Genomic DNA, 21,517 nt, shown 5'->3' with positions numbered 1-21,517 from the left:
CTCTGCCCATTTCTTGATTGGATTATTTGTTCTTTGGGTGTAGAGTTGGATTAGTTCTTTATAGATTTTTGATACTAGCCCTTTATCTGATATGTCATTTGCAAATATCTTCTCCCATTCTGTCAGTTGTCTTTTGGTTTTGTTAACTGTTTCCTTTGATATGCAAAAGCTTTTGATCTTGATGAAGTTCCAATAGTTCATTTTTGCCCTTGCTTTCCTTGCCTTTGGCAATGTTTCTAGGAGAAAGTTTCTGTGGGTGAGGTCTAAGAGATTGCTGCCAGTGTTCTCCTCAAGGATTTTGATGGATTCCTTTCTCACATTGAGGTCCTTCATCCATTTTGAGTCTCTATTCGTGTGTGGTGTAAGGAAATGGTCCAGTTTCATTTTTCTGCATGTGGCTGTCCAATTTTCCCAACACCATTTTTTGAAGAGGCTGTCTTTTTACCATTGGACATTCTTTCCTACTTTGTCGAAGATTAGTTGACCATGAGTTGAAGGTCTATTTCTGGGCACTGTATTCTGTTCCATTGATCTATGTGTCTGTTTTGTGCCAGTACCATACTGTCTTGGTGATGACAGCTTTTAATAGAACTTGAAGTCTCGAATTGTGATGCCACCAACTTTGGCTTTCTTTTTCAGCATTCCTCTGGCTATTTGAGGTCTTTTCTGGTTCCATATAAATTTTAGGATTATTTCTTCCATCTCTTTGAAAAAAATTGATGGTATTTAGATAGGGATTGCATTAAATGTAGATTGCTCTAGGTAGCACAGACATTTTCACAATATTTGTTCTTCCAATCCATGAGCATGGAACGTTTTTCCATTTCTTTGTGTCTTCCTTAATTTCTTTCATGAGTATTTTATAGTTTTCCGAGTACAAATTCTTTGCCTCTTTGGTTAGGTTTATTCCTAGGTATATTATGGTTTGGGATGCAATTGTAAATGGGATGTACTCTTTCTCTTTTTTCTGTCTTATTGTTGGTGTATAGAAATGCATTGTACATTGCAAATGTACAAATGCAAATGTACATTGATTTTATAACCTGCCACTTTACTGAATTCCTGTACAAGTTCCACCAGTTTTAGAATGGATTCTTTTGGGTTTTCCACATAAAGTATTCTATCATCTGCAAAGAGTGATAGTTTGACTTCTTCTTTGCTGATTCCGATGCATCTAATTTCTTTTTGTTGTCTGATTGCTGAAGCTAGGACTTCTAGTACTATGTTGAGTAGCAGTGGTGATAATGGACACCCCTGCTGTGTTCCTGACCCTAGCAGAAAAGCTCTCAGTTTTTCCCCATTAAGAATGATATTCGTTGTGGGGTCTTCATAGGTGGCTTTAATGATATTGAGGTATGTACCCTCTATCCTTACACTTTGAAGAGTTCTGATCAAGAAAAGATGCTATACTTTGTCAAATGCTTCTTCAGCATCTATTGAGAGTATCATATGGCTCTTGTTCTTTCTTTTATTGATGTATTGTATCACATTGATTGATTTGATTTGTGGATGTTGAACTAACCTTGGAGCCCAGGAATAAATCCCAGTTGGTAGTGGTGAATGATCCTTTTAATGTACTGTTGGATCCTGTTGGCTAGTATTTTGATGAGAATTTTTGCATCTGTGTTCATCAAGGATATTGGTCTATAATTCTCTTTTTTGATGGGGTCTTTGTCTAGTTTTGGGATCAAGGTGATGCTGGCCTCATAAAATGAGTTTGGAGGTTTTTCCTTCCATTTCTATTTTTTGGAACAGTTTCAGGAGAAAGGTTTTAATTATTCGTTAAATGTTTGGTAGAATTCCCCCTGAGAAGACGTCTGGCCCTGGGCTCTTGTTTGTTGGGGTATTTTGGATGACTGTTTCAATCTCCTTACTGGTTACGGGTCTGTTCAGGTTTTCTATTTCTTCCTGGTTAATTTTTGGTAGTTTATATGTCTCTAGGAATCCATCCATTTCATTTCTTCCAGATTGTTAAATTTGCTGGTTACAGTTGCTCCTAATATGTTCTTATAATTGTTTCTATTTCTTTGGTGTTGGTTGTGATCTCTCCTTTTTCATTCATGATTTTGTTAATTTGGGTCCTTTCTCTTTTCTTTTTGATAAGTCTAGCCAGGGGTTTATCAATCTTATCAATTCTTTCAAAGAACAAGCTCTTGGTTTCCTTGATTTGTTCTACTGTTCTTTTGGTTTCTATTTCTTTGATTTCTGCTCCAATCTTTATTATTTCTCTTCTCCTGCTGGCTTTAAGCTTTCTTTGCTGTTCTTTCCCCAGTGCCTTTAAGTATAGGGTTAGGTTGTGTATTTGAGAACTTTCTTGTTTCTTGAGAAAGGCTTGTATTGTTATATACTTTCCTCTCAGGACTGCCTTTGCTGTGTCCCACAGATTTTGAGCCATTGTGTTTTCATTATTATTTGTTTCCAAGATTTTTTTCAATTCTTCTTTAATTTCCTGGTTGCTCTTTAGTAGGATGCTCTTTAGCCTCCATGTATTTGAGTTCTTTCCAACTCTCCTCTTCTAATTGAGTTCTAGCTTCAGAGCATTGGGGTCTGAAAATATGCAGGGAATGATCCCAGTCTTTTGGTACCGGTTGAGACCTGATTTGTGATCCAGGATGTGATCTATTCTGGAAAATGTTCCATGTGCACTAGAGAAGAATGTGTATTCTGTTGCTTTGGGATGTAATGTTCTGAATATAACTGTGATGTCCATCTGGTCCAGTGTGTCATTTAAGGCCTTTATTTGCTTGTTGATCTTTTGCTTGGATGATCTGTCCATTTCAGTGAGGGGAGTGTTAAAGTTCCCTACTATTACTGTATTATTGTCAATGTGTTTCTTTGATTTTGTTATTAATTGGTTTATGTAGTTGGCTGCTCCCATGTTAAGGGCATAGATTTTTTAAATTGTTAGATCTTCTTGTTGGACAGACCCTTTGAGTATGATATAGTGTCCTTCCTCATCTGTTACTATAGTCTTTGGCTTAAAATCTAATTTATCTACCTCCCCCAGCTTTTTTTTGATGTCCATTAGCATGGTAATTTGTTATACACCCCCTCATTTTAAATCTGAAGGTGTCTTTGGGTCTAAAATGAGTTTCTTGTAGGCAGCATATTGATTTTTTTTTTAATCCATTCTGATATCCTGCGTCTTTTGATTGGGGCATTTATCCCATTTACATTCAGGGTAACTATTAAGAGATATGAATTTAGTGCCTTTGTATTGCCTGTAATGTGACTGTTACTGTATATTGTCTCTGTTCCTTTCTGGTCTTCTACTCTTAGGCTCTCCTTTTGCTTAGAGGACCCCTTTCAATATTTCCTGTAGGGCTAGTTTAATGTTTGCAAATTCTTTTAGTTTTTGTTTGTCCTGGAAGCTTCTTATCTCTCCTTCTATTTTCAATGATAGCCTAGCTGGATATAGTATATTTGGTGGCACATTTTTCTCATTTAGTGCTCTGAAAAAATCATGCCATTTCTTTCTGGTCTGCCAGGTCGCGGGATAAGTCTGCTGCCAATCTAATATTTTTACTATTGTATGTTGCAGACTGCTTGTCCTGAGCTGCTTTCAGGATTTTCTCTTTGTCACTAAGACTTGTAAGTTTTACTATTAGATGACAGTGTGTGGACCTACTTTTATTGATTTTGAGAGGGGTTCTCTGTGCCTCCTGGATTTTGATGCTTGTTCCCTTTGCCATATTAGGGAAATTCTCTACTATAATTCACTCCTGTATACATTCTGCCCCCCTTTCTCTTTCTTCTTCTTCTGGAATCCCAAGTATTCTAATATTGTTTCATGTTATGGTATCACTTATCTCTTGAATTCTCCCCTCATGGTCCAGAAGTTGCTTGTCTCTCTTTTGCTCAGCTTCTTTATTCTTCATCATTTGGCCTTCTATATCACTAATTCTCTCTTCTGCCTCATTTATCCTATAGTAAGAGCTTCCATTTTTTATTATACCTCATTAATTGCTTTTTTGATTTCAGCTTGGTTAGATTTTAGTTCTTTTATTTCCCCAGAAAAGGATTTTAGTTCTCCATGCCTTTTTCAAGCCCAGTTAGCACCTTGAGAATCATCATTCTGAACTCTAGATCTGACATATTACCAATGTCTGTATTTACAGGGTCCCTAGCCTTTAGTACTGCATCTTTTTCTTTTTCTTTTTCTTTTTTTTTTTTTTTTTTTTTTTTTTGTGGTGAGTTTTTCCATCTTGTCATTTTATCCAGAGAAGAATATATGAACAAAAAGAACAAGATACTAAAAGGGTGGCAAAAACCTGAGAAAAATGTACACTAACCAAGACAGAAGAGACTCCAAGTCAGGGGGAAGAAAAGGGGTAATTTGGGGTGTATTTTGTTGTCTTAGAAGAAACTACCTCCCAAAATTTTAAAGAAAGAAAAACTTACATATATGCAAAAATAAGGGTAAACACAATGACTATAAAGATGAAAATTAAATAATTCAATAAAAGGAATTGATAAGTTGGTTGGAAAAAGAAAAAAAAGTGGAGAGAATGTGTTCAGGCTGGAGACTAGAAAAAAGCCCTGTGCTAGATTTAGGGTATGTTTTGATCTATTAGAAGAAATTGTATCCCAAAAATTTTTAGAAAAGAAAAAGAAACCCTATATGTATACAAAAAATAAGGTAAAATACAATGTAGGATAAAATATGACTATACTAATGAAGGTTTAAAAACTTTTTTTGGAAAGGTATTGTTAAGATAAACTAGTTAAAAAAAGTCAAAGGAGGAAAGAGGAAAAGTTAAAAAGATAGAATAAGAAAAAAATAAAATTAAAAAATTTTAATTTAACTTTGCAAGACTAAAGGATCATGGGGAGAAATCCGTGAATTCCATGCATTGCTTTCCCCTAGCTCTGAAGTTCCGCTGTTCTCTTTGATTGGTGAGATTGGTCTTGGCTAGATGTTCTTGCTGGTCTTCTTGGGAGGGGCCTGTTGCAGTGATTCTCAAATGTCTGTGCCCGAGATGGAATTGCACTGCCCTTGCCTGGGACCAGGCTAAATAATCTGCTCAGGTTCGTTCTTGGGAACTTTTGTTCCCTGAATGCTTTCCCTACCACTTGGAGGATGGGAATGAAAATGGCAGCCTCCCAATCTCCAGCCTGGAGAAGCTGAGAGCTCAGGACCCCACTCCTCAGTGCACCCTCAGAGAAAAGCAGTCTATCGCTCCCATCTCCCTGGCCTCCGGCCATGCTCTGAGCTCACCCAGCCTGTGACCGAGCATTTCTGTCTCTGGCCCACAGCCCCGGTTGGAGTCTCCAAACCCAGTAGATTCCAGTCATGCTGTTTGGAGGTGAAAGGTAGAGTCTCCCCGGATCTGCTGCTTGTGGGGTCCCTGTTTATATAACAGTGATCCAACTGTGTCGTGGATCACAGTTTAAAGAAACTCTGAGGTGAGAGTTCACTCTTCAGCTCTCTCTCTGTATTCAGCTTACTCACTCTGATACCTGTGAGCTCTGCCACACTCAGACACCGCCGGTCTTTCTGTGACCCCAGGGACCTGAGAACGCACTATTCTCGTGAGGGCTCCACCCCCGCTTAGACTCTGGAGTAATGTCCCTCAGTGGAGCAGACTTCTAAAAGTTCAAATTTTATGCTTCATTGCTCTACCACTTGCTGGAAGCCAGCCCCTTCCCCCACAGTCTATCTTCCCCTCGCTTTGAATTCACCTCTTCACACATCTTACCTTTCAGAAAGTGTTCGATTTTCTGTTTCTAGAACTGCTGCTCTTCTTCTCTTCAATCTCCTGTTGGGTCTGTAGGTGTTCAGAATGGTTTGACAACTATCTAGCTGAACTCCTGTGACTTGATGTCATCTCAGTCTGCTACTCTTCTGCCATCTTGCCTCTCAGACCCCAGCGTCCCATTTAAATTGGGCCTGCCCCCAACATGAGATAGAAAACCTTAAGCATCACTTTTTTTAAACATACTATTTACTTAAAGTAAAATACTCTCCAACTTTCCTTCCTCAATTAATCCCACCCCCTTTCCTTTATTCCCCTTGTGTGTTTCTACTCCTTCCACACCAATGTTTCTCAACCTAATACTCGCTAGATTTACCTGTTAGCTTCTTTAAAAAGACCAAAAAGAAAAAGAAAACAGATGTTCATCCACGCAAATTAAACCAGAACCTTTGTTGTGGATCCTTCCTAGAGCATGATTCTTTTTTTTTTCTTTTCTTTTTCTTCTCCTCCTGCTTTTTCTCCTCCTCCTCCTCCTTTTCCTTCTTCTTCATCCTCTGGTTAATCTAATCATGTAAAACCTTCTTTCTGGATCCAGAACCACTAACATCTCATCAGTGAAATCTTCTCTAATATCTCCAGGAATCAGTTCTCTGTCTCTGCTTCCTGAGCACTTTTGCCACTGCTTTTCTAGAACAAATGACATTTCATCATTCTACACAATATGAATATCCCTCTAGCTTGGAAATGTGATTTAGCTCTTAAAGCCCATTCTATTCCCAGCCCCTAGACAGTATCTGGCATATCATGGTGCAATAGGATAAGGGGATAAATAAAGAGATGGATGGATGGACCCAAATTTGAAGTCCTATTGATCATTAAGATTTTATAATCCTTTGTTTTCTCTAGGATTGCCAGCCAAAAACAAACAAACAAGCAAAACAAAACAAAAAACATATAAAGCTGTTGACTTCCTTGGGATCAAAGAAAAGTAAAAACCGGGACTTTCTAATTAAGGATCCTGCCCTTGGAGATAGTACTTGCTCCCAATGAAAAACAACATGAACATCTTATTGACCTCTGAAATTTACACTCTCAGATCCACAGTACTTCTTTTCTTCTTTAAACTCCTATGATGTTTCCATTTTTTTATTCCTGAATGAGCAGTCAGCAGTGACCTATGCCAAGACTGCTTTCTCCCATAGGCAATGCCAGTCTCTTGATAACAAACAAAATTAAATTAAGAAGAGAATGTTGGCTTTAAAAGCAATTGCCAAAGTGCTTTGTATGATTAATACGTTCCACAGTTTCATTACCCCAAGCCCATAACACACAATTTCATTCTTGTGTACATCATTGCTTCTTGTTGGGTCGTTCATTGGTACCTGCATGCATTCATTCAGTAAATACCAACTGAGTTCCTACTCCATGCATGGCACTCTGCTCTTGTTAGTTTTAGCTATTCAGTTTAACTCTATGTTTCCAGAAGAAGAAATGTATTGTATTTGTAACCAAAAACAATTAGGTTAAATCATGTGAAATTGCCTCTATTCAGTCATAGTTAACAAAACAAAACAAAACAGAAAACCACAAACACAAAAGAATAAATAGCCAGCAATTTCATATGGTCCAGCTTAATACCCACCCAGTCTATGAATTGTATGAGGTAAGGCAGCCCACATAAGAAAGTGATTAAGGGGGGAGCCTGGATGGCTCAGTCGGTTAAACACATGCCTTCAGCTCCAGTCATGATCCCAGAGTCCTGGGATTGAGCCCTAAATTAGGCTCCCTGAGAAGCAGGGAGCCTGCTTCTTCCTCTGCTTGCTGCTCCCCCGCTAGTGCTCTCTCTCTCGGTCATAAAATAAATGAAATTGGGACAGCTGGGTGGCTCAGTCAGTTAAGCCACTGCCTTTGTCTCAAGTCATGATCCCAGAGTCCTGGGATCGAATCCCGCATCCAGCTCCTTGCTCGGTAGGAAGCCTGCTTCTCTCTCCACCTCTGCCTGCCACTCTGCCTGCTTGTGCACTTTCTTTCTCTCTCTCTCTCTCTGTGACAAATAAATAAATAAATAAATAAAATCTTTTAAAAAAAATAAATAAAATCTTAAAAAAGGACAAGGGGTGTTAGAGAGGAGAAGGGAGTTGTGGTAAACTGGAAGGGGAGGTGAATCATGAGAGACTATGGACTCTGAAAAACAATCTGAGAGGTTTGAAGTGGCGGGGGGTGGGTGGGAGGTTGGGGAAAGCAGGTGGTGGGTATTATAGAGGGCACGGATTGCATGGAGCACTGGGTGTGGTGAAAAAAATAATAAATACTGTTTTTCTGAAAATAAATAAATCAATTTAATAAAAAAAAAGGAAAGTGATTAAGGGAACTGACTATATGATTTTATCCATTAAATAGTGATGTACTTAGGGTCTCAGAAGTTTTGAAAAGATCTGAGAAGTCCCCTAAAAAAAAAAAAAAAAAGACTCAAAATACAAAGGAAAAAATGCAAAATCAAAATTAATAAATGTTTAATAAACATAAACAGTATGACCATGTCAACTCTGTTGATTGTTATTGTTAAAAAACATTTCCTGCATTTATAAATAAATGTTCATTTTTCTCACTTTGCACCAGTTCGGAATGCACATAATTACTGAAAGATCACAGCAAATTATTTATCTGCCAACAATTTAAAAGCAAAATATTTACCAATAATTTTCAAGTTCTTTTTTAAACAACAAAGAAAAAGGTTATTGGACAAGGAATGCATTTTAAAGTGCTAGGTGTGGTACGGAGTTGGAGATCTAAACATAGAAATGCCAGCCTGGTCCATTAGGATATGAAAGTAGCTCTGGGAGCTCAGAAGAATTCCTGTTCCCTGCCTCCTGAAGCCTGGGTAAATCAGAAAGAATTCAGATGTGTTACATGCATGCAAGTACTGAACTCAGCTCTTAAAAAATTCACTGTTGAGAGAGTCGGCTATAGAGCGCTTGGACTAAGTGGACTTATCATAGTAAAAACTGAGAATTCAGGGACGCCTGGGTGGCTCAGGTAGTTAAGTGACTGCCTCCAGCTCAGGTCATGATCCCAGAGCCCCGGGATTGAGTCCCGCATCAGGCTCCCAGCTCCACGGGGAGTCTGCTTCTCCCTCTGACCTTCTCCCCTCTCATTCTCTCTCTAACTCTCTCACTCTCAAATAAATAAATAAAAATCTTTAAAAAATTAAAAAAAAAAAACTGAGAATTCCTAGCACTCTTTTGAAATACAAATGTCAAACAAGAAAAGAGCTGAGCCTCAACCAGACTAGAGTCAGCTTCATGATTGGTCAGAGCCCCTTCTACTGGAAATGGAGGGAACAGTGCAGGTTCACTGTTGACTGCCAGATCATCCAACTTCCCTTCCCAAGAGACATATCTGGTAGACCATTTCCAGCAGGGTGCACCATTGAGACACCAGAATCTGCCCAACAGGAATCAGTCCCTAGAAGAAGGTCTCTAAGCCTAAACTGAGGAAGAATCAGGATAAACTGGGGATGATGAGGACCTCCAGGCTGCCAGGACTTACCTGGCTCAACCTGGCCTGTGGTTGTAAGAAAGCAGACTCTTGAGAAGGAAAGGTGTAGCTCAGTCAAGGCAGACTGGGCACAGTATATCCCCATCCCCACATGCTCTCTGAGCAGGGCACACCACAAACACAAGAAAAGAAACATGTGGGGAAAACGGTCCTCTGTCTCAGGCCATACATTCCAACCACTATCAAGAGGACCCGGAGAAGTTGGATGTGTGTTCATATTCTCTAAAAGGAAAAGAAGCTTCAGAGATCGCTGAAGTTTTCCCTTTTTATACTCAAAACTCAGGTAGCCTATTCATTCTACTAATCACCTGGTAGATAGCATCGTATATCTGGCAACCAATAAATGTTTGAGGTTCACGGGTTGGCATCCTTACCCTGGCTTTACACCACTGTCTCCCCAGGGCCCTTTGGCTGGTATACACAAGGGGTTGCTGCATACAACAGCTCACAATAGCACTCCTGAGTTAGTTTCCCAACAGTTATTTATGAAAATAACCCAGAATGGTGGCTAAGAAACTAGGCTCACCTTAGGTTTATTTTAAAAGATATAAAAGTATTCTCTCTCAATCACACATAAGCACACTTATATAACGAATTCACAGGACAAACATCTCTCTGCTCACCTCCAACTCCCTCCAACCATCCACCCCCACCTCATATTCATTATCCACTACCATGCTAAGAGCAGTGAAATGATTCAAGAGAAGGGAATGGTGTTGCTTTTTAACAAGAGACAAGTTACTAAACCCCTAAACCCTAAGATATGCCCAAGGGTGATAATGTCCCCTTCACAGGATTTTTTGTGTTGATTTGTTGAGATAACGCATTTAATGACTTTGGCCTTTACAGAGAAACAATAAACAGTAGCTGTTACTATTGTGATTACGCAAAGCTATTGATATAAATCCTTCCAAATGTGACTCTAATATTTGTCACATTTAAAAAGCCAAAAATATTAAATCTAAAAACTTAGAATAATGTTTTATGGCAGAATGGCTTAGTACTTTCTTCTAGTGGGTTCAGTGTTGTTTATTTTTTTAGAGAAGTTAGTTTTTTTATTGGGACAATGTACCATTTTAACAAAATTTTTTTGTAAAGAGGGAACAGGGGAGGAGTAGAAGGAGAGGAAGAGAGCATCACAAGCAGACGCCCCGCTAAGCAGGGAGCCCAACACAGAGCTTGGTCCCACAACCCTGAGATCATGACCCGAGCCAAAAGCAAAGACAGATAGATACTTAATTGTCTGAGTCACCCACACGCCCCCATTTTAACCGTTTTCAAGTGCACAGTTCAGTGTCATTAAATACATTTATATTGTTGTGCTACCATCACTACAATCCATCATAGAACTTTTTCATAATACCAAACTGAAACTCAGCACCTAGTAAAACATACCTCATCATTCCCTACTGATAGGCCTAATAACCACTATTCTACTTTCTACCACTGAATTTGACTATTTTAGGTTCCTTATATAAGTGGAATAATTGAACATTTGTCCTTTTGCATCTGTTTCACTTAATGAATGTCTTCCAGCATATATCAGAATTTTCCTATATAAAATTTAGAATGTCATTCAGCATTAAAAAGCAATGAAATATAAAAGCATTCAGCATTAAAAAGCAATTAAATATAGATATTATATTTGTATATCATATTTGTATATTAGATATGTGTATATAATATAGATATTATATTTGTATATTAGATTTGTATAATAGATATTATATTTGTATATTTGTATATTAGATCAATTTTGTCATGAACCTTCTCCCCCAGTGTGTTCTTCTAGGCATCTTACAGTTTCATTAGCTCTTATGTTTTTATATCTTTGATCATTTTGAGTTAATTTTTATGTTGTTACAAGATAAGGCTCCAGCTTCATTCTTTTGCATTATGGATATCCAGTTTTCCCACTATCATATTTAGATCAATAACAATATTTAATCATATGTTAGCTTATTAAAGTCTATCAATCTAGATGTTATTAAAAATAAAAGAGGGCCAGGATGACATTGAATCATCTCACAAATTAGGTTGTAAAAAATTTGTTTCATAACTACATTACAGATAATGTTAAATCCTCCTTATAGCACTGTTAAGTAGCAGTAGTATCGAGTTCCAAAAGGTACTATAAAATTTAAAATAGGAACTCTTGTGTTCTGATCAAAAGAGAAATTGTCACTAGGTTATACCCATGATGGCTAATTTTGTATTAGGTCATAGATAACTTTATATTTAGGTAGGCTTCTTGCCTGACAAATCATAATTTGTGAAATAGGGTATTTAAAAAAAGAAAGAAAAGAATGTAAGTCTTCACCAATATTTATCTTGTACTGAAATGGAAATATTCTTATTTTAAAATTAAACAGACAACAAATTAGGAAAATAAGGATATTCATACCTGCAATAGGTTGGCAGTGGGAAGGAATAAGAACTCAAGAAATGGCAGAGAGATCCATTTTCCTTTTTGTCATCTTCTCTGAGTCTGTAAAATCCCAAAGCATATCTGTTAATTTTCTAAACTTTCTGGCCTAACCTTACAATTGTGAAGGAAACTGGGAATGAACAGATGAATGACAAAAGCAGAAATAGATTTCTCATGTATGGCCTTGTCTTTTACTTGTTAAAGTACAAATTATTATTAACGAATTGTCAAACCCGGTGACCAACGCGATGAGAGTGTGTATTTTGACCATGTCAGTTAAACATCCTTGACTTAGAGACCTACTGAGACAAAAAGATTACAACTTAGATTCTGCCTCTGAGAAGACCATGTGAGGACTGATAAGGTGAGAAGCCATGAAAAGAGAATAGCAAGAGCCACGAGTAGAAAAGATTCAACAGACCCTGCAGAGCCTGATGCGCCCCCCAAAACCCAAAACAGGGGAAGATTAAAATGATAGCCACAAGAGCAAAAGAAAGTAATAAGTACATCAATAAATAACACAGAATTCCACAAGCTTTGTTCTTTGTCTCCTTGCTTTTCAAGTTACTTGGTTTGATAAAAGACCCCTTAAATCAAGTTTAGATTAGTTATGCATTGTCCTGTCTCAACAGTTCTTTTAGAGATCAGTAAATGCTTGCCTGAGGTTGGGTTTAACTTACAGAGAAAATCGTTCCCTGCTCTCCATGAGTTTAAATACAATTTACTCATCTTGTTTGAAATATAGTGGGAACTCTCCTTCTGTTGGAGGATGAGTTCATTTTTTTACTAAAGTTGATTAGTAAGTTATTTATTCCAGAAGGTCCTGGGTGGCTTAGTCAGTTAAGAGTCTGACTCTTGGTTTCAGCTCAGGTCATGATCTCAGGGTCATGGGATCAAGCGCCACATCAGGTTCCATTCTGCTTGGGAATCTCTCCCTTTCCTCCTCTCTCCCCCTCTGGCTCTCTTCCTGCTCGCTCCCTCTTTCTCTAAAATAAATAAATTAAATCTTTAAAAGAAAAAAGAAGTTACTTCTTCTAGAGGACTGATGTTCTGAATGGGTTAAGGCCCACTTTCATAAAAAATATGAAGTACAAGAAGGAAAATCCACTCTGTTTTCAAAACAAAAAGTGAAAGAGAAATAAGGCAAACCAAGGAACTGCCCATTTCCTCTTGCACACCCTTTTTAAACATGCTTGTTCTTATCCTGCTTTCTTCCTGCTACTTTCCACTTGGCTTTTCCATATCTCTCTAAACAGGGAGACTAGAATTTCCTTAAATTTCTATGAATCTATTCCGTGAGTTTGAGTTGTTCTTTGCTGGCGCAGTTCAAACGCATGCTGCTAGAAAGAGACAAGTTTACCGAATAATGAAATTTTAGCTGACCCTTTTCCCAGTTTGGAAAACTCGAGGGGTCACTCAACATTTCTGTGCCTTAATTTCATCATCAGTGAGCAGTCACATAGTGACCATCTTCTAGCATTTGATCATACGTTGGCCAAGAGTTTTCCTACAGTTTCTCAAAAATAACGGGCTTCAAGGGAGGCCGCACCCCTACAGGATTAGTGTGCAAAACCCTATAACGTTTTTATCAGATTCTGAAAGGAACCCAGGAGCCAAAAAAAAAAAAAAAATTATTAGAGAAATAGAAGTTGCTCTAGGATCTTAGGATGACTGAAGGAAGTATGCAAATTAATTCGCACTGAAAGAGTTTCAAATCTAGTTAGGAAGCCAAACTTAATGCAACCGATACAATGGGAGAACCCTAAAAGGCAAACATAGCGAGGAGCTTCGGTTCGCGGCGCAGTCTTCAGGCTGCAGGCGTCCAGAAAAAGGTGGAGAAGAGGGAGTGCGCTGAAGAGAAGGCTTCTTGGAAAAGGTGAGACTCAACGTCCCTCTGTTCTCCTATCTCTGGGGTCTTGCTTGGGCATGTTAGTGTTGGGCACATAAAGGAGGGGATCATTTGTTTCATCTCTAAAATGTTAGCCATTTGGGATATAAAGGGGAAATAATGTAAGAGTTTAAAATCAGTCTAACCTTCTATGCTAACCATTTTAACCAGGCTCCTTTTAAAGCCTGATAGATACAACCCTGACAATAGTTTTATCTTTTTTTTTTTAAGATTTTATTTACTTATTTGACAGAGAGAGAGAGACATCACAAGTAGGCAGAGAGGCAGAGAGAGAGGGGGAAGCAGGCCCCTTGCTGAGCAGATAGCCTGATGCAGGGCTCCATCTCAAGACCCTGAGATCATAACCTGAGCCAGAGGCTTAACCTACTGAGCCACCCAGGTGCCCCCCCGACAATGCTTTTAAATAACACTCAGAAAGTAGTGTTACCAGAAATTTTTATTAGCGCCGTTTCCCTCCATCTTCTTGTAAACTGACTTTGAGAAAAATGAAGCCAGGTTCTGTGACCCACCCACATCTTTGGGCCTCACTGTCTCCCCCTAGCTGTCACCTTTGGTGAATACCAACGTGGGGGCACTCCTTTTACCGGTGCTGAACAAAAACCCGTTCTCTGCAGTGCGAATTTAGGAAAAGAGAATGCATGCCCAAGTAGTTAAAGAATTCTAACGACTTGCATCCTCTGAGCTACTTCTCCCTTTCTTTAGCAGGAATCATTACAGTGCTCATACCAGGAAAATAGAACTTTATCTTCTTTAGATGGTATCTCTATATAGTCCGTCATCTTCATTGCATTTCCTGCTTTGCCTTCTTGCTCAGGGGCGAAGGTACTTAACTGGCTTCACAGGAAATACACTCACATTTATGATATTTGAAATATTTTTTAAGTAAAGTTATTAGGCTGCAAAAGTAAAAACTCTTTGGTGGATGATGAATTAGGACTTGGAGCTCAAGTCCTTACCTGTTTTTTCTTAGTCAAATTATTTGTTTTAAACATATATTTTTGACAGACTTCCCAACTTCTCCAACTATTATTTAGTAATAACTAAAAATTACCCTAAGTCTCATTTGGAAATAAGCACAAATTGAAATGGAATTCAAGTGAACAAATTGAAATTCAAAGTTCTCTTAACCAGAGACTTATCCTGTCACTACATTGTTAATGGAAATTGTTAGATTTCTGTTCATGGTGTAATTTTTGTCCAACTTATGGGAACAGAGAGAAAAATCATAGAATGACCAAGAATAAGTATTTATTATGTACTGCATGGTGAAAATATGTTGGTAAACTCAGTAGTAAACAATGTCAGGGCATCAGGATTATTTGTACCTGCAAGGCTCGCCTGGTGATCTGTTCGCCATCTTGCTGGCCGGAGTCATCTGTTCCTCCTTCTAGAGAACAGGATTGCTTGCACCTTGGAATTTCCCAGGAAACTAAAAAATCCTGATGACTGTGTCTCAAACCCGGAGATTCTGATTTGATGTTTTGAGGGAACTGGTGATTTCAATGTGCAATGATTTTAATGTGCAACCTGATTGATTTACATCCTAAGCTGTACCTGCGATGTGGAAAAACTCTGTTTCACCAGATAGTAGATATGAGGTGTTTTCGTTAAGCTAAAGAATGTCTCCATTGCAAGGCCTTCTGCTGGCAAATGTTTTATGTCTCAAAGCACATCTGATTCCTCTACCTGTATTGCCTTGATCTTCCTCCTCTTATTCATTGAGCATTTATTATGTGCCAGAGACTGCAATATCAGATTCCTGACTACCCACCTAGCTCCTAATCACGCCCTTTTAAAAATACCTGCAGATTTCAAGGCGGTATCAGGTTCTTTTCCACCTCTGGAACTGGCCAGGGGCTCTGTCTTCATGCTTTGTCCTGGCGATGATTCTAACCATATTGCTAATCTCATCTTCATTTCGAAAAACATTTTCATTTTAAAAAATAAATAACAGGGAACATCTGTTTTAATATGGGATTTGGATTGTCATGGAAGTACTTAGTATTAGCTCAGCACCAAGTGAAAAAATATTTGGTGCCCCTTGTACTAGAGAGTAGTACTTACAAGAAGATCTGGAAATTCACAACCCAATATTAAGGGATCAGTTGCCTTTCCTTTTCGAGAGGCAACAAAAATGATCTTCTATCCTCAAAATTACTTTAATGTCAGGCTATGTATTCAAAATAAAGGAGATAAATCCTCATACCAGAATGTGTTCAGACAGGTATTGTAGATAATTGGTGGGATTTGAGATCAAACACCATGCTTTAAGAATATATGTAGTTTACCAACATGAGATATTAAGACATGTGATGCTAATAAAAATTGCTAAAAAACCTAACACATGAAGCTTGATTGACATTAATTTGTATTTTTAATAAAATGAATGTCATCCTATGAAAAGTTCATGGATATCTCCACCATTTAAATATTGGTAAGAGAGGTTTAAATACATTTGGGATTGTTATCGTATTCCTTTTGTTCTTTTTAAGATCATAGTTATGTTTTTTAACAAATATTATATACTTAAAATAGAAAAGTCAGAAAGTCAACAAAGTACAAAGCAAGAATTATTTGTAATAAAAGTCAACCTAAGTCAACCACAGTTAACATTTTTGTTTGTGTCCTTCGTTCATAGATAGGTAGATAGATTCACAGACATAGACCTTATATAAAATAAGTTAATTGTGGGCACCTGGGGGCTCAGTCGGTTAAGCTTCTGCCCTCAGCTCAGGTCATGATCTCAGGGTCCTGGGATCAAGTCCTGCCTCAGGCTCCCCCCTCAGCAAGGAGTCAGCTTCTCCCACTACCCAGCCCCCCATCTCCCCCCACTGTGTTCACATTCTTCCTCTCACAAAAATAAATAAATAAAATCTTAAATAAAAATTTAAAAAACAGGTTAATCATATACACAAAATGTAATATCCAGGTGCTTCTTAAAAAATACCATGTCATTTTTCAGACTTCAAAACTCCCCCAAGTACCTGTTCCCATGTTATTAAAGCATAATAACTTGATAAACATGGCCAGTTATACAAATGCTCTGAGGCCTGAGATAACATGCAAATAAACCTTACATATCAATGTGTGAAGGCTGGACAGACCACACAGTTCAAAAAAGGAAGTGCACTCTGCAAAGCTAACTTGCACATTCGCTGTCCGCCTTCCAACATCTTGCGGGTCACCGTGTGCCAGGCACCTCAACTCCTTTCAATAAAATGGTAAGTAGGAGATTTTATGACTCTCCCTGGCTCCCTGGCAAACATCTCATCTTCTGTACATAGAGAAGTGAGTGGTGGGGAGGCTTCTTGGCCAAGTCCTCCTGGCCTTTGGAATGTTCACTTGACCTGTTTTTGTTCCATTTGCAAATAAAGCTGCTGAGTGTTACCAGTCGAGAGCCTGTGGCTTCAGGATTTCCCGTTTCTGCTTCTAGCCTTCAGAATAGAGGAAGGGCTATGACTTACGAAAAGAAAAGTTGCATTCTTTGTCTTTGCCTTTTGAGATATCGAGGTGCCAGGATCAGTAACAATGTCAAGTTTCTTATTAGAAGCATTTGGAGGGTGCCTGTGTGGCTCAGTGGGTTAAGCCTCTGCCTTTGGCTCGGGTCATGGTCTCAGGGTCCTGGGACCAAGCCCTGCATCAGGCTCTCTGCTCAGTGGGGAACCTGCTTCCTCCCTCTCTCTGTCTGCCTCTCTGCCTACTTGTGATCTTTGTCTGTCAAATAAATAAATAAATAACCTTAGGGGGGAAAACAAAGAAGCATTTGGAATCCCAGAGGAGAACCCCAGTGATAATAAATGTGGGGCAGTGTTGCTGATGATGAGTGCCATTTTGATAACAGTGGATTTTGTAAAGGAGCTCTTTTGTTTAAAAATGCATTTTATTATTTTAGCCAAGAGAAACAAACAAAACCCAAATAGTCCAAACCTTAGGGACAGGTTGTGTTCCCAAAGTTAATTGAAATTCATTATTTGGAGCACACTTAAAAGAGTGATGGGTCCCCAACGATACCATAACCACCTGCGTAACCCGTAATGTAGCCGAACTGCAGTGTTAGTATTCTGCTATATGGTTTCCTATTATTTCTCTGTAAAAAATTGTCTTTGTTCTTATACTTAAGCTCTCAGAGTCTAGAGGAGAGCTAACTCTCTATTCCATACACTCCCCCCACCACGCCCCAGTCCCCAGAAGACTAAAACTTGGTTATCCATTCTCTTGTGAGGAAAGGGATTGCTTCCTCTGCCAGCCCCTGGCGAAAAGACAGGGATTGAGACAATGACCGCCCCAGGTACACAGATGGAGGACAGAACGCACCGCAGGCATTGGAGTGAAAGTCACAAGGGCTTCATGGGATGTGTTTGTAAGTCGGGAGACTCTTAAGCCAGAACTGGGAAGTACAGAGGTGAGAGAGAAGACCTATGCCAGTGAGGAGAAAAGGAGGAGAAGTGGCGGGGTCAGAGGTGTGGAGTCATAGCAGGGAGGAATGCACAGTCATGGAGGAAATGGTGGCCCCGGGATCCTACCAGCAGTCACACTCCTGGAGAAAGGCAGTCACCTGTCAGGACGGGACTTAAAAGTCCTGGTAGTCAACTCGGTCTTGAGGTCCCAGATTCTTAGAAGAAAGTTTGACCTTAATTACTGATAGTCTTTTCAAAAATAAGTGAGGTTTACTGAGTTATTTGGGTTTTCTTAGGGAAAACGAGGTAATAATACCAGAAAAAAAGTTTAACCGGGTAAAGGGTATTTGGCGCAATATTTCAGCAGCGTTATCTTAGGGGATTACCATCTCCCTATTACAAAAGTAGCGCATTGTATTAGAGATAATTTCTTAGAAATACACATATGCAGAAATGAAACTATATACATTTCCTATAGTTTCAACACGTGGAGGCAATCCCTGTGAAGTAAGTACAGATCTTCCTAGAATGTCATCATTTTAAAAACATATTTCATAAATGACTTTTATGAAAGTGCCATCATACTTTATAAGCCATTTCCTTACCTGCCTTTTTTATTTAAAATATCTTGAATAATATCTGAGTTATAATGTCATTTTTCATGATGAATCATTTCCATATGGTTAGACATTTAGATTGTTTCTTATTTTTCCTTCTTTATGATAATATAGTCAATATATTCACTTACACACATTGCTGCTCAGGAAAGGTATGGTGTTGGCCTTACGTTGGCCCACGTTCTTTATAACATGATTCTACATCTTAGAAGAGGCCCACATTCTTTATAACATGGCCTATGTTCTTTATAACATGATTCCACATTTCAGAAGTGGAAGAACATGGCAGTAGGATTCTAATTCTCAAACATCTGCCGCTGTGGAAATTGACTTGATCCATGAACATAGACAAATTAGCTCACCTCATGGTCCTAAAGTGAAAAAATAAAAATAAAAAATAGAATGATACCCATCTACATGACAAGTAATTTAGGCACATTTCAAGTTGCTGAATTTTATGGGGGGGGGAGGAGAAGCAGATATCTAATAATTCTCTACTTTTCGTATGGTCGTGGTGGGTGAGGAAAAATCTTTTATGAATACACTTAGAAACTTTTAGGAAATGGCATAAAAGTTGGTTTTAGAGTTTTTGTTTGATTTGCTCCTTTCATTCGACCTTCAGTTGACATGTGACTGTTGACAAAAGAAATGTGCTCTCACCCGCTCAATCATTCAACCAAAGTTGGGGTTTGGCTGGACGAGAATACAGGGTGAACAACACAGGTGGGGTCCCAGCCCCCTAGAGCTTACACTCAGTGCAGTGGATCTCCAACATTCATATGCTTCTCCATTAGGGATAGGGCTAAAGATTTTGCATTTCTAATAAATTTTCAGAGGCCACCGCTGATCTAGGCACTCCGAGAACCACCGTTTGGTAGAAGTGATGGATCAAAAGTGAATCAAAGTAAACAAGTCAAATACCCTCTACGGACTTCTGAAAGGAGGTGAATAAGGAGCTGAGATGGCACAGAGAAAGGACACGTCCTCTTTAGGGTTCCGGTCTCTGATAAAGTGTTGTCTGCACTAAAGCACTGGTCTCAGCTCTGGCTGCCCAGGAGATCAACTCGAGCAGCTTATAATCATACCCATTGCCAAAGCCCCACCTGAGACCAATTGAATCAAAACCTTGAGGTGGGAGGTGGGGCACAGTGAGAGTTGAGAATGGCTGCACCAAACAGCAAAATGAGCCAGACACAGGAAACGTGGCAGTAGGAACCACTGCAAGCAGCAGAGGAATTGGCAGGTGCAAAAGCTGTGAGATGGGGAGAGCTTGGATCTGCGGGAAGACCCCCAGGATGGCTGGATGATAAATAAGGGAAGATGAAAGTGGCCAGAAGTGGTTTTAAGAAATAGGCAGCAGCCAAGAGATTCGATCTTATTTTGTTCACCCTAGCAGTCACTGGAGGGTCTGAAACAAAGGAGTGAGTGCTATTATCTGGTTTACATTTTGAAAGTAGAGCTACTTCTGGGATACCTGGGTGGCTCAGTTGGTTGAGCGTCAGACTCTTGGTTTTGGCTCATGTCGTGATCCCAGGGTCGTGGGATCCAGCCCCAGGTCAAGCTCCACACTGGGCATGGAGTCCGCTTGATATTCTCTCCTTCTACCCCTCCCCCAGCTCATGCCTGTGCACTCTCTCTCTCCCTCTCTCTAATAAAATAAAGAAGTAAACTCTTTAAAAATTTAAAAAAAAAAATGAAAGAGAGAAAGTAGGACTACTTCTAAAGTAACATGCATACTCTGCAGGCTGCCTTGACCATGACTGGGGCTTACATATTGACTATTTCTCCCTTGTCCTTTTAAAACTGTAGCCCAAATTTGAACCCCATCAAGTTAGAGGATAAATAGTGTAGGGCTTCTGAAGGGAATGGGTTTAGAGACCTTCAAATAACGGAAGGGGCTGCAGTGATAGCCCAGCTGAGAGGGGGTGTCCAGGGAAATCAGAGAATATAAAAGGTAAACTAGAAGGATCCCCTTAGGTGCTGGGATTGCAACCCTTTTCTTTCAAGGAGAATGTGACTCTTGTTCTTACCATGTAAGCTGGAGGGGTCCTGAATAATATGCTAATATCACCACATGGAAATCCATTCACCTCTTCATGCTTCTCCCCTTCTCCACCACCTGGCTTAAATCCTCTTCTGCAAAAGAGGTCACCTGCCTGTTGCAGCAAGATCAAGCCTGATGTGTTAAAAAAAAAAAAAAAAAAATTTTTTTTTTTAATTTAAAAATCCTGTGCTATGACAAGACAGTTTTAAAGGAAGGATGAGAGGTTCAAATACTAAGGCATCTCTTTCATCCACACGTCAAGGCATGTAGGAAGAAATGAGAGCCACTTCTTGGAGCACATTTTGGCACGCATTAAGAGTGTGACATCCTTGTCCTTAAAGTAAGTGGGCGTGGGACTCCAGCTCTTCATTCGGTAACTTTAATATCACTTCCCTAATTCTCCGGGTTGGATTCCATCTGCCCTGGTTGTTCTCTCATGTCATTCTCTTTTTGAAATATTATGGTATGGGGGCACCGGGTGACTCAGTGGGCTAAGGGTCTGCCTTTGGCTCAGGTGGTGATCCCAGGGTCCTGGGATGGAGCCCTGCATCAGGGTCTCTGCTCAGCAGAGAGTCTGCTTCTCCCTCTGCCTCTGCTGCTCCCCCCACCCCTCCACTCATGCTCTCTCACTCTTGCTCTCTCTCATCTGCTTATGCTCTCTCTCAAATAAAGAAATACTTTATAAGATACAATATTATGGTATGTTATGAAACAAATAACAAATTCTCACATACCACCCAGATTTCACACATATTACCATTTTGTCATAATATTGTCATTTTGCCATCTTTTCAAAAAAATCAAACAAAACTGAAGTTCTCTTTTTGCCCTTCCCAGTTCCATTCCTCTCCCTCCAACAGCAGGGGAC

The 21,517-nt window shown here is 39.3% G+C and overlaps 1 protein-coding gene across 3 annotated transcripts in view; it reads left to right on the top strand.

Annotated features, from left to right (window-relative positions):
• Window positions 1-13,242: 13,242 nt before the first annotated feature.
• The window catches only part of FYB1 (FYN binding protein 1), a 154,614-nt gene continuing 146,339 nt past the window's right edge, over window positions 13,243-21,517 (top strand). For 2 of the 3 annotated variants that reach the window (XM_059417035.1, XM_059417032.1), the window contains exon 1: window positions 16,711-16,812. In XM_059417035.1, coding sequence (XP_059273018.1) covers window positions 16,810-16,812 — 3 coding nt within the window. In that variant the 5' untranslated portion in view covers window positions 16,711-16,809. Of the gene's footprint in view, window positions 13,559-16,710; window positions 16,813-21,517 lie in introns of those variants that run through there. The other variant, XM_059417033.1, reaches the window with a different exon arrangement.

This window comes from Mustela nigripes, chromosome 12, assembly GCF_022355385.1.
Source record: "Mustela nigripes isolate SB6536 chromosome 12, MUSNIG.SB6536, whole genome shotgun sequence".
NCBI lineage: Eukaryota > Metazoa > Chordata > Mammalia > Carnivora > Mustelidae > Mustela > Mustela nigripes.
The sequence above is the reverse complement of the archived record's forward strand: the minus strand, read 5'-3'. Positions and strand labels throughout refer to the sequence as shown.